Source organism: Drosophila arizonae, chromosome X, assembly GCF_054131065.1.
Source record: "Drosophila arizonae isolate 15081-1271.41 chromosome X, UAZ_ARI_1.0, whole genome shotgun sequence".
NCBI lineage: Eukaryota > Metazoa > Arthropoda > Insecta > Diptera > Drosophilidae > Drosophila > Drosophila arizonae.
The window spans coordinates 1,174,793-1,193,086 of record NC_142927.1 but is presented as its reverse complement, the minus strand read 5'-3'; the positions used below and the strand labels follow the sequence as shown (position 1 = coordinate 1,193,086).

At 37.6% G+C, this 18,294-nt stretch overlaps 1 protein-coding gene and 1 long non-coding RNA gene across 3 annotated transcripts in view; one reads left to right on the top strand and one right to left on the bottom strand.

Moving 5' to 3' along the window:
• The first annotated feature begins 1,004 nt into the window (after nucleotides 1-1,004).
• Nucleotides 1,005-18,294, top strand: part of DAAM (disheveled-associated activator of morphogenesis-like protein) — a 33,710-nt gene continuing 16,420 nt past the window's right edge. Inside the window, exon 1 of the mRNA XM_089473098.1 lies at nucleotides 1,005-1,418. Coding sequence (XP_089329224.1) covers nucleotides 1,371-1,418 — 48 coding nt within the window. The 5' untranslated portion in view covers nucleotides 1,005-1,370. The remainder of the gene's footprint in view (nucleotides 1,419-18,294) is intronic.
• Nucleotides 7,292-9,662, bottom strand: LOC108619337 (uncharacterized). 2 transcript variants are annotated; one of them, XR_016271075.1, is made up of 7 exons: nucleotides 9,245-9,662; nucleotides 9,024-9,180; nucleotides 8,708-8,959; nucleotides 8,171-8,632; nucleotides 7,937-8,106; nucleotides 7,666-7,872; nucleotides 7,292-7,601 (listed from the first exon to the last, which is right to left on the bottom strand). It is a non-coding gene; the product is annotated as an uncharacterized LOC108619337 (long non-coding RNA). The 2 variants fall into 2 exon arrangements; XR_001916233.2 differs by having other exon boundaries at nucleotides 8,171-8,959.

Below are 18,294 nucleotides of genomic sequence, written 5' to 3'. Positions count from 1 at the left end.
TTTAGCTTTTTGACCTTCGAATCACGCAATTAGTTTTGTCACTCTCTATATACATATGTATATACATTGACTTAAGCCATTTGAAGGGGTTTAAGTTGATGTGAACATTTATATTTATCTATATAGATAGATAGATGATACGATATGATGTATCCCTCTCCTCCATGTCCTCCAAGCCTTCTAAAAAATAAAAAGCCAAAATAAGATAGCAAGTGCTTCAATGACTAAGTTGAAGTACTTATTATGCCACCCACAAAGCGAGACGCCAAAAAAAAAACTAGCTCAGAAAAATAAAGTTTGACAGTGCGCACAAGTTGCAGCGGCGCAGGCTGAGGCGTTGGCGTAGGCAGCGTTAGCAGAGTCAAAACAGCGACCGAAAAAGCAACCAAGACACCGGCAAAAACAGTGACAGAAGCAGCAAAAATATTGTAAGCAGCAGCAAAAGCAACAAAGACAGCGGCAAAAGTAGTGGAGGAAGCAGCAGCATCGACAGCCACTGCAACAGCAAAAGAAGCAGCTGCAGTGGCAGAGACAGCAGCAAAGACAGAAGCAAAAGCAACAGAAGCAAACGCAACAGAAGCAGAGATATCAAAAGCACAAGCAGCAGCATAAACTGCCGAGCAAAAGCAAAAGCAGAGGCAACAGTAAAAACAACATCAGCAGCAGCAGCAGAGACAGCAAAGGCAGAGGCAAAAGCAAAAGAAGCAGCCGTGGCGGCAGAGCCAGCTCAGCTCAAAGCAGCAGCAAAAGAAGTGACAAACCGCTACTTTGCGCTCTCTGCCAATTGCACAAGGCGCTTGTTCGCTCTCTCAGCTGCAGGCGCGCTCTTCAGCGCTTGCAGGCGCTCTCTCAGCTGTGCGCGTGCTCTCTCCCTCTTTGTTGCTGTGGCTTATGTTGGGCACCTGTCGCGGCAAGTTTGTCAACGAAGCCGGCGTCGCTGTCGGCGCCAACGTCGCTGCCACTAGAGCTAAGCTCAGCTTTGCGCCGTGCTGGGCACGTCGCGATTTTTCAATGCGTTCCGAACCGCCGATAAGAACGCACGCGAGCGAACGAACGTACCGAAGAAGCGAGATAGCATTAAAGAAAAGTATTCAATAAATTCAATAATTGAAACGCGCGCGCGTGTTAAATATTATACCACTCTTTTTTTTTTCGTTCGTTTTTGTTTGTTTTTTGCTAGAAGTTTATTATTTCTATATAAATATACATATATGATTATAATTGTTTGAAGAAAAAGTTTCCCAAAGTTTTTTTTGTGCACTGGAAAGAAAATTGCGGCCTTTGTTTTTGGCCTAGTTAATCACTGAAAACTATTTCCACTGTGTCATGTGACAGTTCTCAACGCCAGGTGTCGCACCACATGCATCAAAATGTCAGCGAAAAATCAGATCAACGTCTTCATGGAGAAGTTCAATACGGTGAGTGAGAGGACGATAAAGGAATTCAAAGAAGTACAAAAAGGAATCGAAAAAGTTGTCGATGTAGACTATATAGATATATATATTGAGGCCGATTTTTGGAAATATATTCCCGAGATTTGTTAAGATTCAGACAAATTCGTATATGCTTAAAAAATGTATATGAGATTTACGAGAGTATACGCTATATGTATCTATAAGATAGTATGATGATCTAAAGTAGTATTTCGGTAGTACTTTGAATTCTATTTGTAGTATCTAATCTCTCAAAAATAAATAATATAATATAATAATAACATATATTTCGATCGTTTCAAAATTAGAAATTAGTCTCCATCAGATATGTTTATATCTTCGCAGTCTTAGCTTAACGTAGTCTTTCTATAGGTTTCTTTGGGAAAAAACAAAAAATCTCTGGGGAGATGAAAAGTTGATCAATCCACAATATTACCAAACAAATTTTAAAATGTTTTTTCTATAAGTTTATTCGAGTAAAAATGTTTCAATATATTGAAGCTGAACTAACAATATATATATGTAGATAAAATTTCTTCGGTCTAACGCAATTTTATATTTGGAATAAACAAGATAAGATAAGATATGACTTTAATCTCCAAATCTGAGATTTTTCTAGATCAAAGAAAAATGAACGTGATATGCTTCATCAAGTGATGAGCGTGTATATAGATTTCGAGGAATAAAGACCTACTAAGGTAGAGTAGACTTATATCAACTGCATGTAGCTTAGCAGGCAAATAGGAAATAATCTACTCAATCAACAACAAAAGTCTTTTTGACCAACTCCATAAATCGGTTAACTCTTATAGATATACGTTCCCATCACCATTGTACGGACTATCCCTATCCTACATGTTTGACTAATTCTCAGTTTAGCAAATTTAAGTTTTAAGCCACTAAAAGGTTTGAATTAAAAGCTTGTTGCTTTAATTTGATGTGAAACGTTATTAAGTAAAGTCACGAAAAGCATCATCCCATTTGGCTTCGTCAAGACGTTAATGTTCGAAATTGATTCACTTGACTCATTTCAATTCGAATGAGTAAATTTGGAATTAACTTTTACTTCAGCTCAATTCAATTCTTAATTGAAACGTTTTAAGATTCTGCAAAAGTTTTGCTTTCGCTTTGTTTTTAGCACTACAGCATTTTAGCATTTGCATTCAATGCTGCTCATCAATAAATTGTAAATTGAAATTGAAATGGAAACATTCAAATTTTGATTTGCTGCCCAACACAGACACAAAAATGAAAGTGAAATGCGCTTCAAATTAAGTGCTTGGTCTAACGATTTGTCTATCTCTCTCGCTCTCTCTTTCTCACCTCTCCCTCTCTCTCTCTCTCTGTCTGTCTATTTGGCTACTTCAATGAGCCGCAATTGAAAATGTCTGTTGAAATGCTGCGCACCGCATAATAAACGACGAGCACAAACAACAATTTAATGCAGCCGGAGCTGTGTTGCTGCTGTTGCTGTTGTTGCTTTTGTTGCCGCTGCAATAATTAATAAATATTTGCGAGGTGAGAGTTGCCCAATTGATCAAAATGCTCACGCTCGATAAGTTATCGAGCACATTCACGCATATCGAATGTGTTGGTTAAACAAGAATCCCATTTCTTCACTATTTTCAATGAGTAATTGCTGCAAATGGGTTAGGAGTGAGCGTAGAGTGGCTTCAAAAGGCTAGCAATGTGAATTCGATATGTTATCGATAACATAGTTGCATTGAGTTCGGGCTTGGAATAATTAGCACTTACTATAACAATGGCAAAATCGAGCATAAAGTTTTGTCTAAGCAGCCGACGTATGCTCGATAAGTTATCGATAACATAAATATCTGAAGATTGGAGTTATACGAAGAGCAAGCGCGCGTTTCTTCAGTTGTCAGTGAGCCCTAAGAACTTCTTATCAATAAGTCATATCAGACTAAGCATATCGATAATTTATTTTGAGTAGAAGTATGCTTCGATATTCGCTTCAAAATTGAACAATATAAATCGAAGATTTAAACTTGAAATCACATTTTTTGTAGTGGAAAATCTTTGTAGTTTGCGAATTCCACAAATGGGGTATAAATATAAATCAAATCAGTTTATGAAATGCTGCTAGGCTATTGCCTATGGGTCAATGCCAATCACTGGCAATGGCAGCAACTGTTTAGAATAGCCAGCAAGCTGGCCAGACTAGGTAATCAGAAGCTGACGTCACGATGCATTCAGGAATCAAATGCAACCAGTTGGCGATTCAAGCTTTTATGCAACCGAAAACCCTCACAGGAGAGAAAGCCAGGCAGGCAGGCAGACGACTAAGCTAATTGATAGGGGGGAGCAAGTGGTGGGAGGGGCTGTGATTACGGCATTTGAATTCTAGCGCAGCTTGCGGTAGTTGACGTCACAGAACGAAAGACTGAGACAACAAACGCGAGTGTGTGTGCGTATGTGTGTGGTCGAAAACGGTTCATTTGCAAATGCCGTTAATGTGTGCAGCCAGAGTCACGGAATAAACCATCAAAATTTATTGAATTAAGCGCAACTAGTATCTGTGCAAATTGTGAATATCTGAAAATCGGCTAAGCCATGTCAGATGAAAACCTGTTTGCCTCTTAAACTTCTTCAACACAGTTGAGCACCTCAGCTGGCAAAGAGATTGTGCTGCACTAGCTGAAGTGGACGACAAGTGCTTGCAGTTGGCTCATCAACCAGTCAATGCAGTCAGTCAGTCGGTCAATCAGTCTTATCTATATGTTGTCAGGCAATCGTCAAATGATCACCGTTGGCTAGCCAGTCCGCTTGACTGGTTATTATTATTGGTCCATCAAGTTAGTTATTCTGTTAGCCAGACAGCAGTAACTTAATCAATCAGTCAATCAGTAAGTACAATCAAGGCCATCAGTTGCTCAATCAGGCAATTGATTATACCGAGCCAGCTAGTCAGTCAGTAATCAATCAGTCACTGAATAAATCAATCAATCAGTTGCTCAATCAGTCAGTAAGTCAGTCGGTCGGTTCCGGTCGGTTCCGACCGTCTCTAATTCATCAGACAAACAATGTCTGAGTCAAGTCAATCAGTAATCATTCCTGCATTTAATCAGTCACAGAATCAGCTAGCCCATCAGTCAGCCAGTCATCAAATCAATCTATTGTTCAACAATCAGTCAATTGGCTTATCAATCACTTATCTTTAAGCTCATCAAGTAATAAGTCAACCATCAAATTCAGTTTGTCAATCACTCGTTTATTAATCAATCTTCAGTCATCAATCACTACCACAATATTTCATTCTCCTAATCTTCATTTACGAAACAATTGCTCTCAATTCGCAATAAGCCATTAAGTAGTCAATACGGCACGCAGTCCATCAGTCACTTGGTCAACCAGGCAGTCATTCAATCAGTCAGTCAGTCAAGGTAATTCATGCTTCATTAATGCTCTGCATTTGAAATGTGAGTGCGATAAATGCAGTTTAATTGGCCTCACAGGTGTCAAGTGCGTAGGGGGGGCTTTAAGTAAACAATGTTGTTTATGTACTCGCCCCTAAAAATGTCAGCCATGTCAGCTAATATATCAACTTTTAAGCACTAGGAAGTTGGTTTATAAAGTGCTTTAATGGCTAACTAAAGTAAAGCTAAGCAAAGGCAACTCGTTTGATTACAAGTTGATTTATGATTATGTTAACAGCTTAGCCAGCTATATTTAATATATATATCCATATTAAGAAAGAAGTTTCTTAATGAGAAACAACTTGGGTATATATTTAGGTATATATATGGAACGTTTACGTCAGATGACGTCTGCAACGGGAGTTTTGCTGGAATTTGTCTAGAAGACTGATAGCGAATAAGTTTGATTAGTTGATGTCAGCAGAAGGGAATAAATGTTATGGGATTTTATCACCTTTTATTATGTGAAGAGTTATCGATGATACATATCGATAGCATATTATTAAGAGTGTGGCAGAAACGTTTACGTCTTCAGTATTTTGGCATTGGGTGTAAAATGTTACCTTGCCTTAGTGGCTATATAATATGAGTCGATAGGCTGTCGATAACATATGCAGTTTAGTTGAATCGAACTACTCCAGCGCTACTTCAGCCCTGCTTCCTTTGAAAGCTGTCACAAACGGGAATATGTAGAAAATAAGATAAACCTTTTATATCGGTATATATGTATCGGTATATATGTATGTATGTGGGTAGTTAGCTCCCATTAAAATGCGCATTTAGCTAGCATTACGCATACGCCTCGTGGTCGCTGCGGTTTTTCACTTTGTAAGCAAAAACTAACCGCCAATGCCAAATGAAAATGCTTCCTCAAGCAATATATTAGACTTTCCGATATGCTTAGATGTTTGATAAAGCTCGAAAGGAATTATTTCAAGTTCTCTTTAAGCACTTGCCGAGACTTTAAGCATTTGTTTCGCAAGGCGGCGCAATTGTATTTATTTCTTACTTGAGCCATAAAAACAGTTAGCTCAGTTGGCAATCGTATATATATATATATACTTATAGCTGTAAAATCCTCCAATTATGGCATAGCTCTGACCCATATTGTAAAACGTTGACCAACTCGTTGGGTGCCAAATACGGAAGCCATATGTAAGCCTAATGAATTGAAAAGCAAAGCAAAGCAAAAAACAAAGTCAAAAGCTCGAAAAACTCAAGTCTCGATAGCAAGTGAGTATGAACAACTAGAGGCTACCCTGGAGGCGCTTCACGTAGCTGACTGCTAAGGGGCAAATGTGTATAGAAGGCAAAATATTATATTGTGTATAAATATTTGACAAATGAGATGCTTGGGAGTTGCCTTAGCTTAAGCTGTCAATTCCGGATTGCCCGACTCAATTATATAAAATAACATTTTATATAGATTTCCTTTGATTAGAAGATGTCTCTCTAGGCTATAGACTATATATATATATATATATATTATAAAGATTTGGGTTATAGCTAACACAGAGCCTAGTCAACTGTTGACAGTCTTCAATCTAATCAACATACCCTGTTTGCTTCCATGCTCAACATGGAGTGAAGCAAAGCAGAGAGAGAAAGAGAAAAAACGGTGAATTTGACAGCGCTGTTAAAAAGTTGTAATAATAATTTCCTGACTGTGATTTGCATGCTGCAAGTTTTGTTAAACATACTTAATCATTGCTACTTTATGTCGCACCGCCTCACCCCACTCGACTCGTGGACCACCTACGCGACTTGACAGTCGTCCATGGGGTACTCAATTTTTATATGCTCTGGAAAATGTCTTGCGATATATGCGACCCCATAAACCATATCAGACAAAGTTGCATTTTCCTTATCTCTTATTGTGAGCAACAGCTCATGCAACACTAATTATCTTGATTCATTGAAGTCAGGCACTCGCAGAGCTACCTGACTGCATTATTTGTATGCCTGCTTATCATACGTAGTAAGCGTATTTCCATTTTCTTCCTGGTAGTATCATCCTGCACTTACTGCAGCTATGAATTGATATCTTGATTTTTAGATAACTGAAGTTCAGATTCCTCTTACGAACATTTCAACTAGAAGACAGATGCCATTGCCATTTCATTAGGAAACTCCGTCTAGATCTAAAGTTATTCAGCATTGAGGTTCCTAGAGTAGAGCCCAACGCAGCTCAAGGTCAGTCGTTGCGTCAACTGCGCAGTGAGCAGAGTGCGCTGCTTTTTATCTGTGGAATAGCGGAATAGTCGAGCACTCTTGCTTGTAATGTAGGTATATGATTATTGTATTTGGGTATCTTCTACTCGGGCTCTCCTACACCAGATCACTCTTCTCGAAATTGTAGCCAAAGGCGCGACATCTGCGCAGCAGCTGGAGTGAAAGTCTACAAAAAAATGCGATAACAGATATTTTGTGTATCTTTAACTCATTCTTTATTGTTTTATGAATTGTTCTGCTCTTGTTCTGTGTTGTGTTGTTCTGCTCTGTTTTGTTTCTGTTTTTAATTTTTCGAACATTTATTTGAACAAGTGTTGATAAGCAGCCGTGACTTTTGCCTAGTGCTCTCCTCGTGTTCTTGAATTGGTAATCTCAGTGTCAAGCGTATTTGCTGAGCAAGCGGCAAACATCGTGTTTTTTCTGTACTTAAGTTAGTTTCTTGGGGCCGAGATGCTTGAAAACGGTTAATTTCGCAATTTTAAAGTGGCCACGGAAAAAGCTGGAGAGAGTACGAGAAATGTTTAAAAATAAATGAACTGAAATGATTTGCGAATCGAACTTACCTGCCTGAACTATGTGAAAAGTTCTTTTCGCGGTGTAAAAGGTAGCAAAAGTGTGTTTTTCGTTGTAGAATTAGAACAAGTCTTCATTTGTATTCAATGTCAGCTGACATCTGAAAATTGTCAATCTTTTTTTCTGTGTTTAAGTTTGTGCTTGTCAAAGATGCTTAAAACGATTAAGCTCGTAACTTTAAAGTGGCCACGGAAAATCTGGAGAGAGTACGAGTTATGTGTCAAAATGAATGAACTAAAATAATTTGCAAATTAAACTTACCTACTTGAACTATGCGAAAAGTTCTTTTCTCGGTGTAAATTGTGTGTAATCTTCCTCAATATTCGATTAGTCAGCTGACATCTGAAAATTGTCTATATTTTTTCTGTATTTAAGCTTGTTTTTTTGCCGACGAAGCTGAATTTTGTAATTTTCACGTGGCCACGAAAATGCTAGAGAGAGCACGAGCTATGTGTCACAAGGAATGAACAGAAATAATTTGCGAATCAAACTTACCTGCCTGAAGAGTTTTTTTTTTCGGTGTAAATTGTAGCAAAAGCGTGTATTTCTTTATAGAATAAGAACTAATCGGCGCTCTCCTCCTCCAAGTGGTTAGATAACATCTGAAAATTGTCGATGACAATCTGAAGCGCTACCAGCTCCTTCAAGAAGTTCTGCAAAGCGCGACGAGCCTTCTTCGACAGCCTGACTCCCCCGAACGTGCCACGCGAACGCTCCATGCGCGAAGAATTGTTGTAGTTAAACGGTGATGGACGCATTTTGTTCGAATTACTTTTAGCTTTTATTTCCGAAAACCGCACGAAAAAAAATTATTTTTTTTTTTTTTATTTTTATATTTTTACTTATTATTTTTTCCTTTTATTTCACAAGCTCACAATGTGCTCTAGACGAGTAGTCGATTCAGACTGAATATTTTTTATTCTCTGCGCTGGGATATAGGAATTTTTTCAGAGCCCACTTGGATGCGAAGGAAAATATCAATAAGTTTGCATGTTGCATCAAAATTGTTATCGATATTTTTATGACATATACCCAATAGTTACTATGTTGATAATTTGTTGTGCGAATTGTCGTTTGTATGAGCAGCTCGCAGTGAAGTCAAAGCATAAAATTTGCTCTTGATACTTCTCAGAGCATCAGCTTTAAAATATGTTGAATGGTCTCTCCACTAACTAATCTAATCCTCTAAAAAATTGTCGATCTGTTTTTCTGTACTTAAGTTTTTTTCGCCAGAGATGCTTGAAAATAGTTAATTTAGCAATTTTAAAGTGGTTACGGAAAAAACTGGAGAGAGTACGAGTTATGTGTTAAAGTGATTGAACTGAAGTAATTTGCGAATCAAACTTACCTGTCTGAACTATGTGAAGAGTTTTTTGTTCTGTGTAAATTATTGCAAAAGTGCGTATTTCGTTATAGTATTTTCGTTATATTTAATTAGTCAGCTGACATCTGAAAATTGTCGATATTTCTTTCTGTATGCAATTTTTATGTGAACACTGAAAAGCCTAGAGAGAGCACGAGCTATGTGTCAAAATTAATGAACTGCAATAGTTTGCGAGTCAATCTTACCTGTCTGAATTATGTTTTTTTTTTCAGTGTAAATGTGTATATTTCGTGATAAAATTAGAGCTAGTCGGTCTGTGCACTCAATTGGTTAGATAACATCTGAAAATCGCTGATGACAATCTGAAGCGTTACCAGCTCCTTCAAGAAGTTCCGCAAGGCGCGTCGAACTCTCTTCGACAGCCTGAGTCCCCTCAATATGGTACGCATGCGCTGACGCTCAATGCGCGAAGAATTGCTGTAGTTAATCGGTGATGGACGCATTTTGTTCGAATTACTTTTAGCTTTTATTTCCGAAAACCGCACAAAACAAAATTATTTTTTTTTTATACTTTTACTATAATTATTATTTTTTTTTTTTTTTTGAAAAGCTCACAATGTGCTCTAGACGAATAGTCGATTCAGACTGAATATTTTTTGTTCTCTGCGTTGAGATATAGGATTTTTTGCACAGCCTACTTAAATGCGAAAGAAAATATCAATAATTTTCCATGTTGCATGAAAATTTGCTATAGATACTTCTCAGAGCATTAGCTATAAAATATGTTGAGTGGTCTCTCCATCTCTTATCTCTACGAGCTGGAGGCAGACTCCACTTTGGCAACCATCGGTATGTGAAGATATTACCAAATAATATTGAGCGTAGTTTCCATGGGCTAAATCGAAGCTTTTTTGATGGCGCATAAAACTGTGATTGATTGGAATGCCAATATCTAGTGGGCAGCCAGTTGACTGTGGGGTCAAGCAGCTGGGTAAAAGTTTCGATACGAGAGGAGCACATGAAAATTGGCAACGGAGAATGGAAGTGTAAAGAGAAGAAGAAGCAGCAGCAGCAGCAGCAGCAGCTGTGGCAGCAATAGCATGGGCAGGTGTAGCTTAAAGATTTCACCCAACCAGCAGCAACTCGTAGAAGAAATCGCCAACTTAATTTACAGCATTCAGCGATCTATGCAATCTTCTGCTTTGTTTTGCTTTCTTGGCGCTTTTTTTTCTTATTTGTCGCCTTTTGAAAAAACATTTTCACTTTCGTTTTCAATCTCTATGTGTGTGTGTTTGGTTTTGGTTTTGGTTATTTTATTTTTTTTTTTTTTAGCCCGGGCCAATAATCACAATAATCGTGGTAAGCGGGCAGTCAGTCAGGCCAGGCCAGGCCAAGCCAGGCCTGGGGGCTCCGCGCACAGAAAACGAAAAACTGGTTGCCAACACTTGGCCGGATGCTTGGAATTTTCGGATGCCGAACGAAAGTGAAAACACCGCCGCCAAGAAGCCAAATGAAATCAAAATGAGAAAAAAAGAGCCAAGCCAGAAAAAGAAAAAGACAAAAATTGAATTTAAATAAATTACGTATGTTAATTGCGCAGCCGGTCAAGAAAAATGGTTCGCCACCAACTCCCAAAACTGAAACCGAAACTGAAACCGTTTCTGTTTTGGTTTTGGCTTTGGCTTTGGCTTTGGCTTTGGCTTTGCGAATTCGACTTGCGGCTTACTTGAATTAATGAGGGTCAAGACACTTGACTTGGCTTTGGCTTTCTACGCTAGCCGCCTACTTCATTATCAGCCAGATCATTATCAGCCGCAGCTCATCAGCAGCAGCGCCAGCATCTGGCTGATCAACATCTTCATCTTTGTCAGCCCTTTTATCGGACTGATCATCATCATCATTATCATTATCATTATCATTATTGACATCTTCTGCAGCGTCACCTTCAACTGCATCATCTTCTGCTTTATCAGCAGTTTTAGGCTTTCTACTCTTGCCGCTTCTGCTGCTTCTTTATAAGCATGATCATCATCATCATCATCATCATCATCATCATCATCAGCAGCAGCAGCAGCATTATCGACACCTTGAAATTGTTGCAGGTGGCAAGGCGAACTTTTTTTGTTTCTTGTTGCAGCTACAGCTAAGGGCAGGCGTTGTATAGCTGCAGCTTAAGGTATATAGGCGACTAACTGATACCCTCTAAAATAAATATCAAAAAAATAATGGATCAACTGAGATTGAAATAAATTGTGACACAAACAAGATCTCAGTGGATCAACAAAGGTTGCCAAATTCTGCCCGTTGCATATTGATGCAAGGAATCATCAGACCCGCCTTGAATTCACTTTCATGCGAGAGCTGCATGCGAACAGCAGCAAAGATCGATGGTCAAGCACGTGACTTCAGTTAATGAAAGCGCATTGTTATCACACCTTATGCTATGTCGCCTCCCATCTCTCTCTCTCCTCTCTCTCGCTCTTCTGCCTCCTCCACTACAGCGCCAGCCTTGCAGGCATATAAATTGTACGTCTAGAAGCTGGCAGCAATCAGCGGCCCATTTGTTAAGCTGCCCAACAGCTGACCTTCTTCTGCAGCTCCTCTGGAGTAGCCAGCTCTACATCCTGCTTGCGCGCATAACTGTTAACATACACCATATATAACAGCATTTTTTGACAGAGCTCCATGGCGTGAACTTTCTTGGGGCATTTCGCATCTGTGGTATCATTAGCTGCGCTTGGCTATGATTAATTGCGCCTGCGTTTCAGGGCAACTACTGTCAAAGGCCTTGACGTGTTTGTTAGCTAGCGACAGACTATGACACAGAGTCTATAAGAAGTCGAAGCTGAAGTCAAACTCATTTGGCCTTTGAAACCACAGTGCATTGACTAGAAGATACTCTCTCTATATGAGTTCCATGTTCTTTGGTTATTCGCGTTAGCTTTTGCTTAATCTATACTGTTAGTTGTCTATGACCTGAGGATTTCTTTAAAAGAAATTTCTTTCTATGAAACTTTTATTTTATCTTTTTATCCAATACAGCTTTAGGACTTCCAGGAGAACTTTAAGTTTTGCAAAAACTATATCGCTTTTATCTACTTTTTGCAAGGTCTGTCATTCAATATTAATAGCTTTAAGTTTCGACAAGAGCGACTTCTTTCCTGTACACATATATCTTCCATATAGTCCAGCTCTTTTCATGCTGGCTATAAACCTGTCGGTTGCACCCCAACAGCTGTCAATATTTGTGCCTTTAACAATGTTCTACTTAATGATAAATGAGTGAGGCTTTGAGGCATTTAATGAGATAATCTTTAATAATAAGCTGCCCATTATAAATTGGATCCAAGACCACCAGACAAAAGACTTGGAGCGCAAACTTGAATGTCAATTCACTTTTCATCGTTGGTCGTCGTCGTCGTTGTGGAATTGTGTGTCTCTTTAATCTCAAAAATTATCGCATTTAAGACTGGAAAATGATCTCATAATCAGTTTTGTATCCAGTCCAGCATCAGCACAATTAAAGGCCAATTGAACCAAGCGACTCGTTTTGTCAATTAATATTCACAAAGAAAAAAAAATCAAATTAAACTTGTTTTTTTCCTTTACTTTTTTTTCGGTACTTTTCTTAAACTTTTCTTTTCCGCTTGTTGATGCCGGCATGCACGTCGTTTCTCTCTGCCTTCCTCCCCATATCTGTCCGTTCGTATACCCTGTAAATGTTGCAATGGAAGGGTATACTAGCTTCTGTTAATGACTGAGAGAAGAAGGCGTAGTCAAGAAACGGGCTAACGTTTCTTTATGTCCGTTCATTTCGATGAATGAAGGCTTGAACTGGTAGAGTATTATACTAGTAGAGTATTAGAGTATGATAGTATAATGTTCATTGAATATAAGAATAAGCATATAAGAGTATATAATTAGCAAAGTTAGATTCTACGAATTCTAAGAATATGAAGGTATGGAGAGTATATTAGAGTATAATATTATAGAGTATATGAGTAAAAGAAGGAGTATGCGTGTCTTGAAATACAAATTCAAAATAATCAGAGCAAGAATATTTTGTTGCCCGCTTGAGGCTTTCATATAGATAGAAGCTAGAGTGTATGTGAAATCGCTTTGATATATTTTATGTCTAGGGAGTATTCGATATTTGCAGGGTATCTCGAGCACCCTCAATAACTGTTTTTTGTTGACTTTGCTTTGCATTGTTTTGAATTAATAATTTATATCGATTTTTATAAGCGCCCGCGGCGCACATCAATTGATTTAACGGATTAGCATGCAGACACACACACAAGCATGTGTGTGCGTCTGTGTGTGTGTGTGTGTATGTGAATATTTATAAACTCTTGTTTTTTTTGCTCCTTCTCCCTCCACTTTACAAGTTGATTTGCAATTTATGAAACGCGTTCAGCCAACAAGACGAAGAGACGAAAGTAAAAGTTCAATTAAATAAAGATAAATTGCACAACAATTGTTGTTGCTTGTTATTATTGTTGTTGTTTTCCTTGCTGTTGCTGCTGCTGCTGCTGCTGCTGTTGTAGCTTGTTGCCTGTTGTTAACTCTGCTCTGGTCCAATTCCAATTCGCAGCTTAAGCCCCAGCTCAGTTTGCACTTCATGTCCATGTCTCCATTTACTTTACGTAAGCTTCAATAAAAATGCAAAAATAAATTCCAAAACAAAATTAAGTAAAACAAAAAACACGTGAATATCTGCCCTAAGGCCCCCGCCCCGCATAAAATACCTCGCCCATAAACTATTTGGAAATTTTTATGTGCTGAATTTAACATTTATTCGATTCTGCTCTTGTTACATGTAATATCTTATCCATAGGCATTATTTTACAGCAAAGACTACAAATCGATATTTGGGATATTTTTATGTGCCTACTTTTACATTTATTTTATTCTGCTCTTGTTACATTTATTATTATATTCATAGGCATTATTTTAGAGCAAACTCGCCAAATCGATATTTATCGATATAATCCAATTTAGATATTTTTATGTACTGAATTTTACATTTATACGATTCTGCTCTTGTTACATTTATTATTATATTCATAGACATTATTTCACAGCAAAAACTGCAAATCGATATTTATCGATATAATCCAATTTAGATATTTTTATGTACTGAATTTTACATTTAGTCGATTCTGCTTTTGTTACATTTATTAGTATATCCATTGGCATTATTTCACAGCAAACTCGCAAAATCGATATTTATCGATATTTGGAATATGAGAATTAGTAATCGAGTAGACTGTCTAGCTAGATCGACAGCCAAATTATCAGAGAGCTATATCTGCTTATGGATCCACCAATAGAGATTCTCTTCTGCATGTTACATATTGATTCAAGCAATCATCACACCCAGTTGGAATTCGCTTTCAGCATCAGCAGAGAGCGGCCTGCAAAAGACAATAAAGACAACAAAGATCGATGGTCCAGCACGTGGCTTTAGTTAATGAAAGCGCATTGTTATTACACCTTTTGCTACCTCGCCACCGATTTCTCTCCTCCCTTGACGCTGCATGCCCCCTTCTCGAATGAGTCGTATTTCGTGTCTAGATGCTGGCAGCAATCAAGCATGTCATTTGTTATGCTACCCAAAAGTTGATCTCTGCTACTCCAAAAATATATCTGAAGCCATCAACTCAAGTTTCTTCGCATTTAAATAATATAATATGGAATGGATGAAGTTAGATTGGCTTGGGTTAGGTCAGGTCAGCTGAGATGTTCCATCATGAAGCTTCTGATGAACGTCTTGTTACGTATGCTTATATATTTAACATTATTGTTAGATATTACAGTTATTTTGGATTATATATACATATGTAAAATATAAAATAACATGATATATAAGTCAATAACATAGAGCGAGATGAAATGTAAAGAAAAGGTCAATGCATTTATTGTGACATTCAATTAGGTTTTTGTTTACTGCAGTTTGGCATCAGAGCAATGAACATGATAATGTAATACGTGACGACAATGATAATGCTAATGATCGATGACTTGCAAAACTACCCAATACAATAAATGAAGTTGAGAATGTGAATGATTATAATTATATTCTTAATGATGAGGATATTGATAGTGGAACTATAATGGTAATGGTGATGAATGATAAGGATACTCATAGATGATAATGATAATGAGAATGATAATGATAAAGACATTTGCATTGATCATGCTAAAGACAGGACTGTTAAAATGTTGATGAATGTTTTGATGATGATTAGAAGAGCATCTGAAATGAAGATGATGAAAATGATAATGATGATATTGATGACAAACTAAAGACAATATAGTTATTAAATAAAAAGTTCAATGTACACAGAGGAAGATGGAGCAAGAGCACGAGAGAGAGAGAGAGATAGAGAAAGAGAGAGAGAGAGTATGTCTTTGGAGCCTCTGGCCACACCGAAAGCCGTCTACCTGACATTGGAGGACGACATTTAAATGCTATAGAAGATAATATGTGACAGGCAACATCTGACTGACATGAAGAAGATGCTGCTGATGAGTTCGATGAGCGAGCATTTGCATCATACACTTGTCGCTGCTTTGTTGCCGCTTTTTCTCATCTGCTCAAAAGTGACCATGGAGGACCAAGTGAAGCAAAAATTGTTTTGTAATCTTGGCAAATTTCAGAAAGCAGCAAAAAGAAAAAAAAAACACTTAAAAAGCGAGACTAACTATTATTTTCAAAGACTCTAAGAGACGTTTGTCAGAATGCGCTAAATTGAAGTGGTTGACCAACAAATACCTTGGCTTAAGATAAAACATGGAAAACAATCTTCGTAACATTGTATTAGTACAGGTCTCAGCCAATATGCCCGCTCAAACTGCTAGCCACAATTATATCAATGTGAAACAATCTTAACATAGTGCCCGATGCTGGGCCAATACACCCGCTGTATGCTGCTGTGCTGTGTAGGGTATTGGCAAACATGGCAAAGTATTTTGCACGATTTTATCGACGATTTTGGTGCGCTTTGTGTGCCGCAACAAAGCTGAAAGCTAAAGTGCACACGATGACTGAAACTGAGCCACAGCAACAACAACAACAACAACAACAACAACAGCAACAGCAGCAGCAGCAACCTACAACAGCAACAAACACCAAGCCTAAATCAAGTTGCAAGAATGCGGAATAAATGTCAGGAGTACAGAAAAAAATGAAACAAAAGCTAAGAAAATAAAAGCCGCACAAGTTAGAGTATCTGTAGGATACATTCATGTATCTTTGCCTAATGCCTTAGATACTTAGTAATTGCATTTAAAAATAAATGCAAAATGTCGCAACTGCTCGACTAGTAGATGCCCTATATGCCAGCCCAACTGCATGGCAGATCGCGAATGACGAAGAGCAAATGATATCGTTAATCGATGTCTGTAGTAGGGGAAGCTATACAAGTAATACAGTTAGGTACCAAACTGTTATACTGTTTCATTCCTATATGCATACATTCAATATATCTATGTAGAGCTTATCTCATATAGACAGACTGACTGACTGAGTCAAATCAGCTATAGTATAAGACATATACGTAATTGTCAGTTAATCCAAAACACCCCGTTCGATGATCTACAGGGTGAAGCAAATGAAAACGAATCATGTTTTAAGTTAGCGGGCGCGCATAGCTATGCATTGACAACTCGCATTATTTATGACTACGAAACTCGTTCCATATACCCTAGTTATGTATAATGGCTCATTAGAAGACATATATATGTACTATATGTATATATACTATATATGCATACATGAAAAGTGTGTTTAAAGTTATAATTAATTGCCATTTGGCGCAAAAGTTGGGTTGAACTTCGTGATATTCAAGTTCTGGCGAAGTATTTCAAGTTTCCCCGCTTAGCTGTTGACTGATGGAGAGACCCATAGCTATACGTAGTTAGTTTCGCTAAGATATATAGAGAGAGAGGGAGGAGTGAGAGCTAGAAATATATTTTTTTGAAGTTAATAATTATCTTTGGGTTTACTGATTATGTATATAATATATGAAATATAATATATGAAATATATTCAATATTCAGTCAATTATTAATTTTAATATCAATAATAAGGCTCTTGAAATCTAAGTGTCTTATAGCTTATTGGCTATAACACATGGCATATATACAGTAGAGTCTCGATAATTGAAAAAATTATATTCCTTTGAAAGAAATTCGTTCTCAATAAATCTCAATAATTTTATTTTCTGTGTAAATCGAAAAAATATTGATCTCTTTGCCATTTTGAATTATTGGGATTCTACTGTATATGTATGTATGTATGTATATCATACCATATCATATATCGTCTTATCTCTGTTTTGCTGCCTGGTCGCTTTGGCTCAGTTGCTCTGTTGATCTGGCCAAAACTCTGACGCTGGCCTCTTAAACTTTAAATGTCAGCCAAAAAGCAACAAATAAAAAATGCCAAATATATATAGGCATACATAAATATATATATTTATATATATTTAGGAAAAGCCAATCGCAAATCTATGAAACACTCAAAATGGAAATTTGCTTTAACGCCAATCGTCAAAGTCTTCAAACTCTTTCTACTCATTCTTCTTCTTTATCTCTCCTCGCTTGACTCTTTGTGTTATTAGCTATGCAAATTCAGTGTTTGCTATTAGCTTGAAGAGACTTTAGCTGCATTATACGGATGAGTGACATACCCTGTAGGTTTGCAATCTTGAGAAGTATTTGATCCATTTGTAATAATCTCAGCTCATTCTCTAATGGACTATGTTCCTGATATGAGAGATGATAGACTAGAACAGTAAGCACTTTAGCCATGCACAACTAGTTCTATGCCTGATCCCAGCTCCATTAAAATCAGACAAACTTAAGTCTTTCATATGCAAGCTTCGAATAAATTTTTTGCTGTTGTTCAGCGATCTGTTGCATGTTTTTTGCGCACATGTTTCGAGCTGATGTTGATGAGCCAACGAAGAAACATCAATTTGCAAAATCATTTCTTGTAAAGTTTTCTTTGTTTTTGTGTTTTACTTGTATCAATAATAATTAAAAAACACTTTGGCAACGGCTTGTGCCCAGCCTCGTTTACAACATTGATCGTCATAATTATGTTGATTTAGCTCATAATTAAGTTGTGCAAATGAAGTTCAAGCCAAGCGCAGAAAATGGCAAATTGTTGAACTTTTTTTTCGGCTTTTTACGGTTTGCCATGACGAATGCTGCCAGCGGGGTGGCAGGGGGCAGAAGTGGTTGGCTAGCGGGAGATGGGGTCATTCAGCCATCAGACAATGGGCCA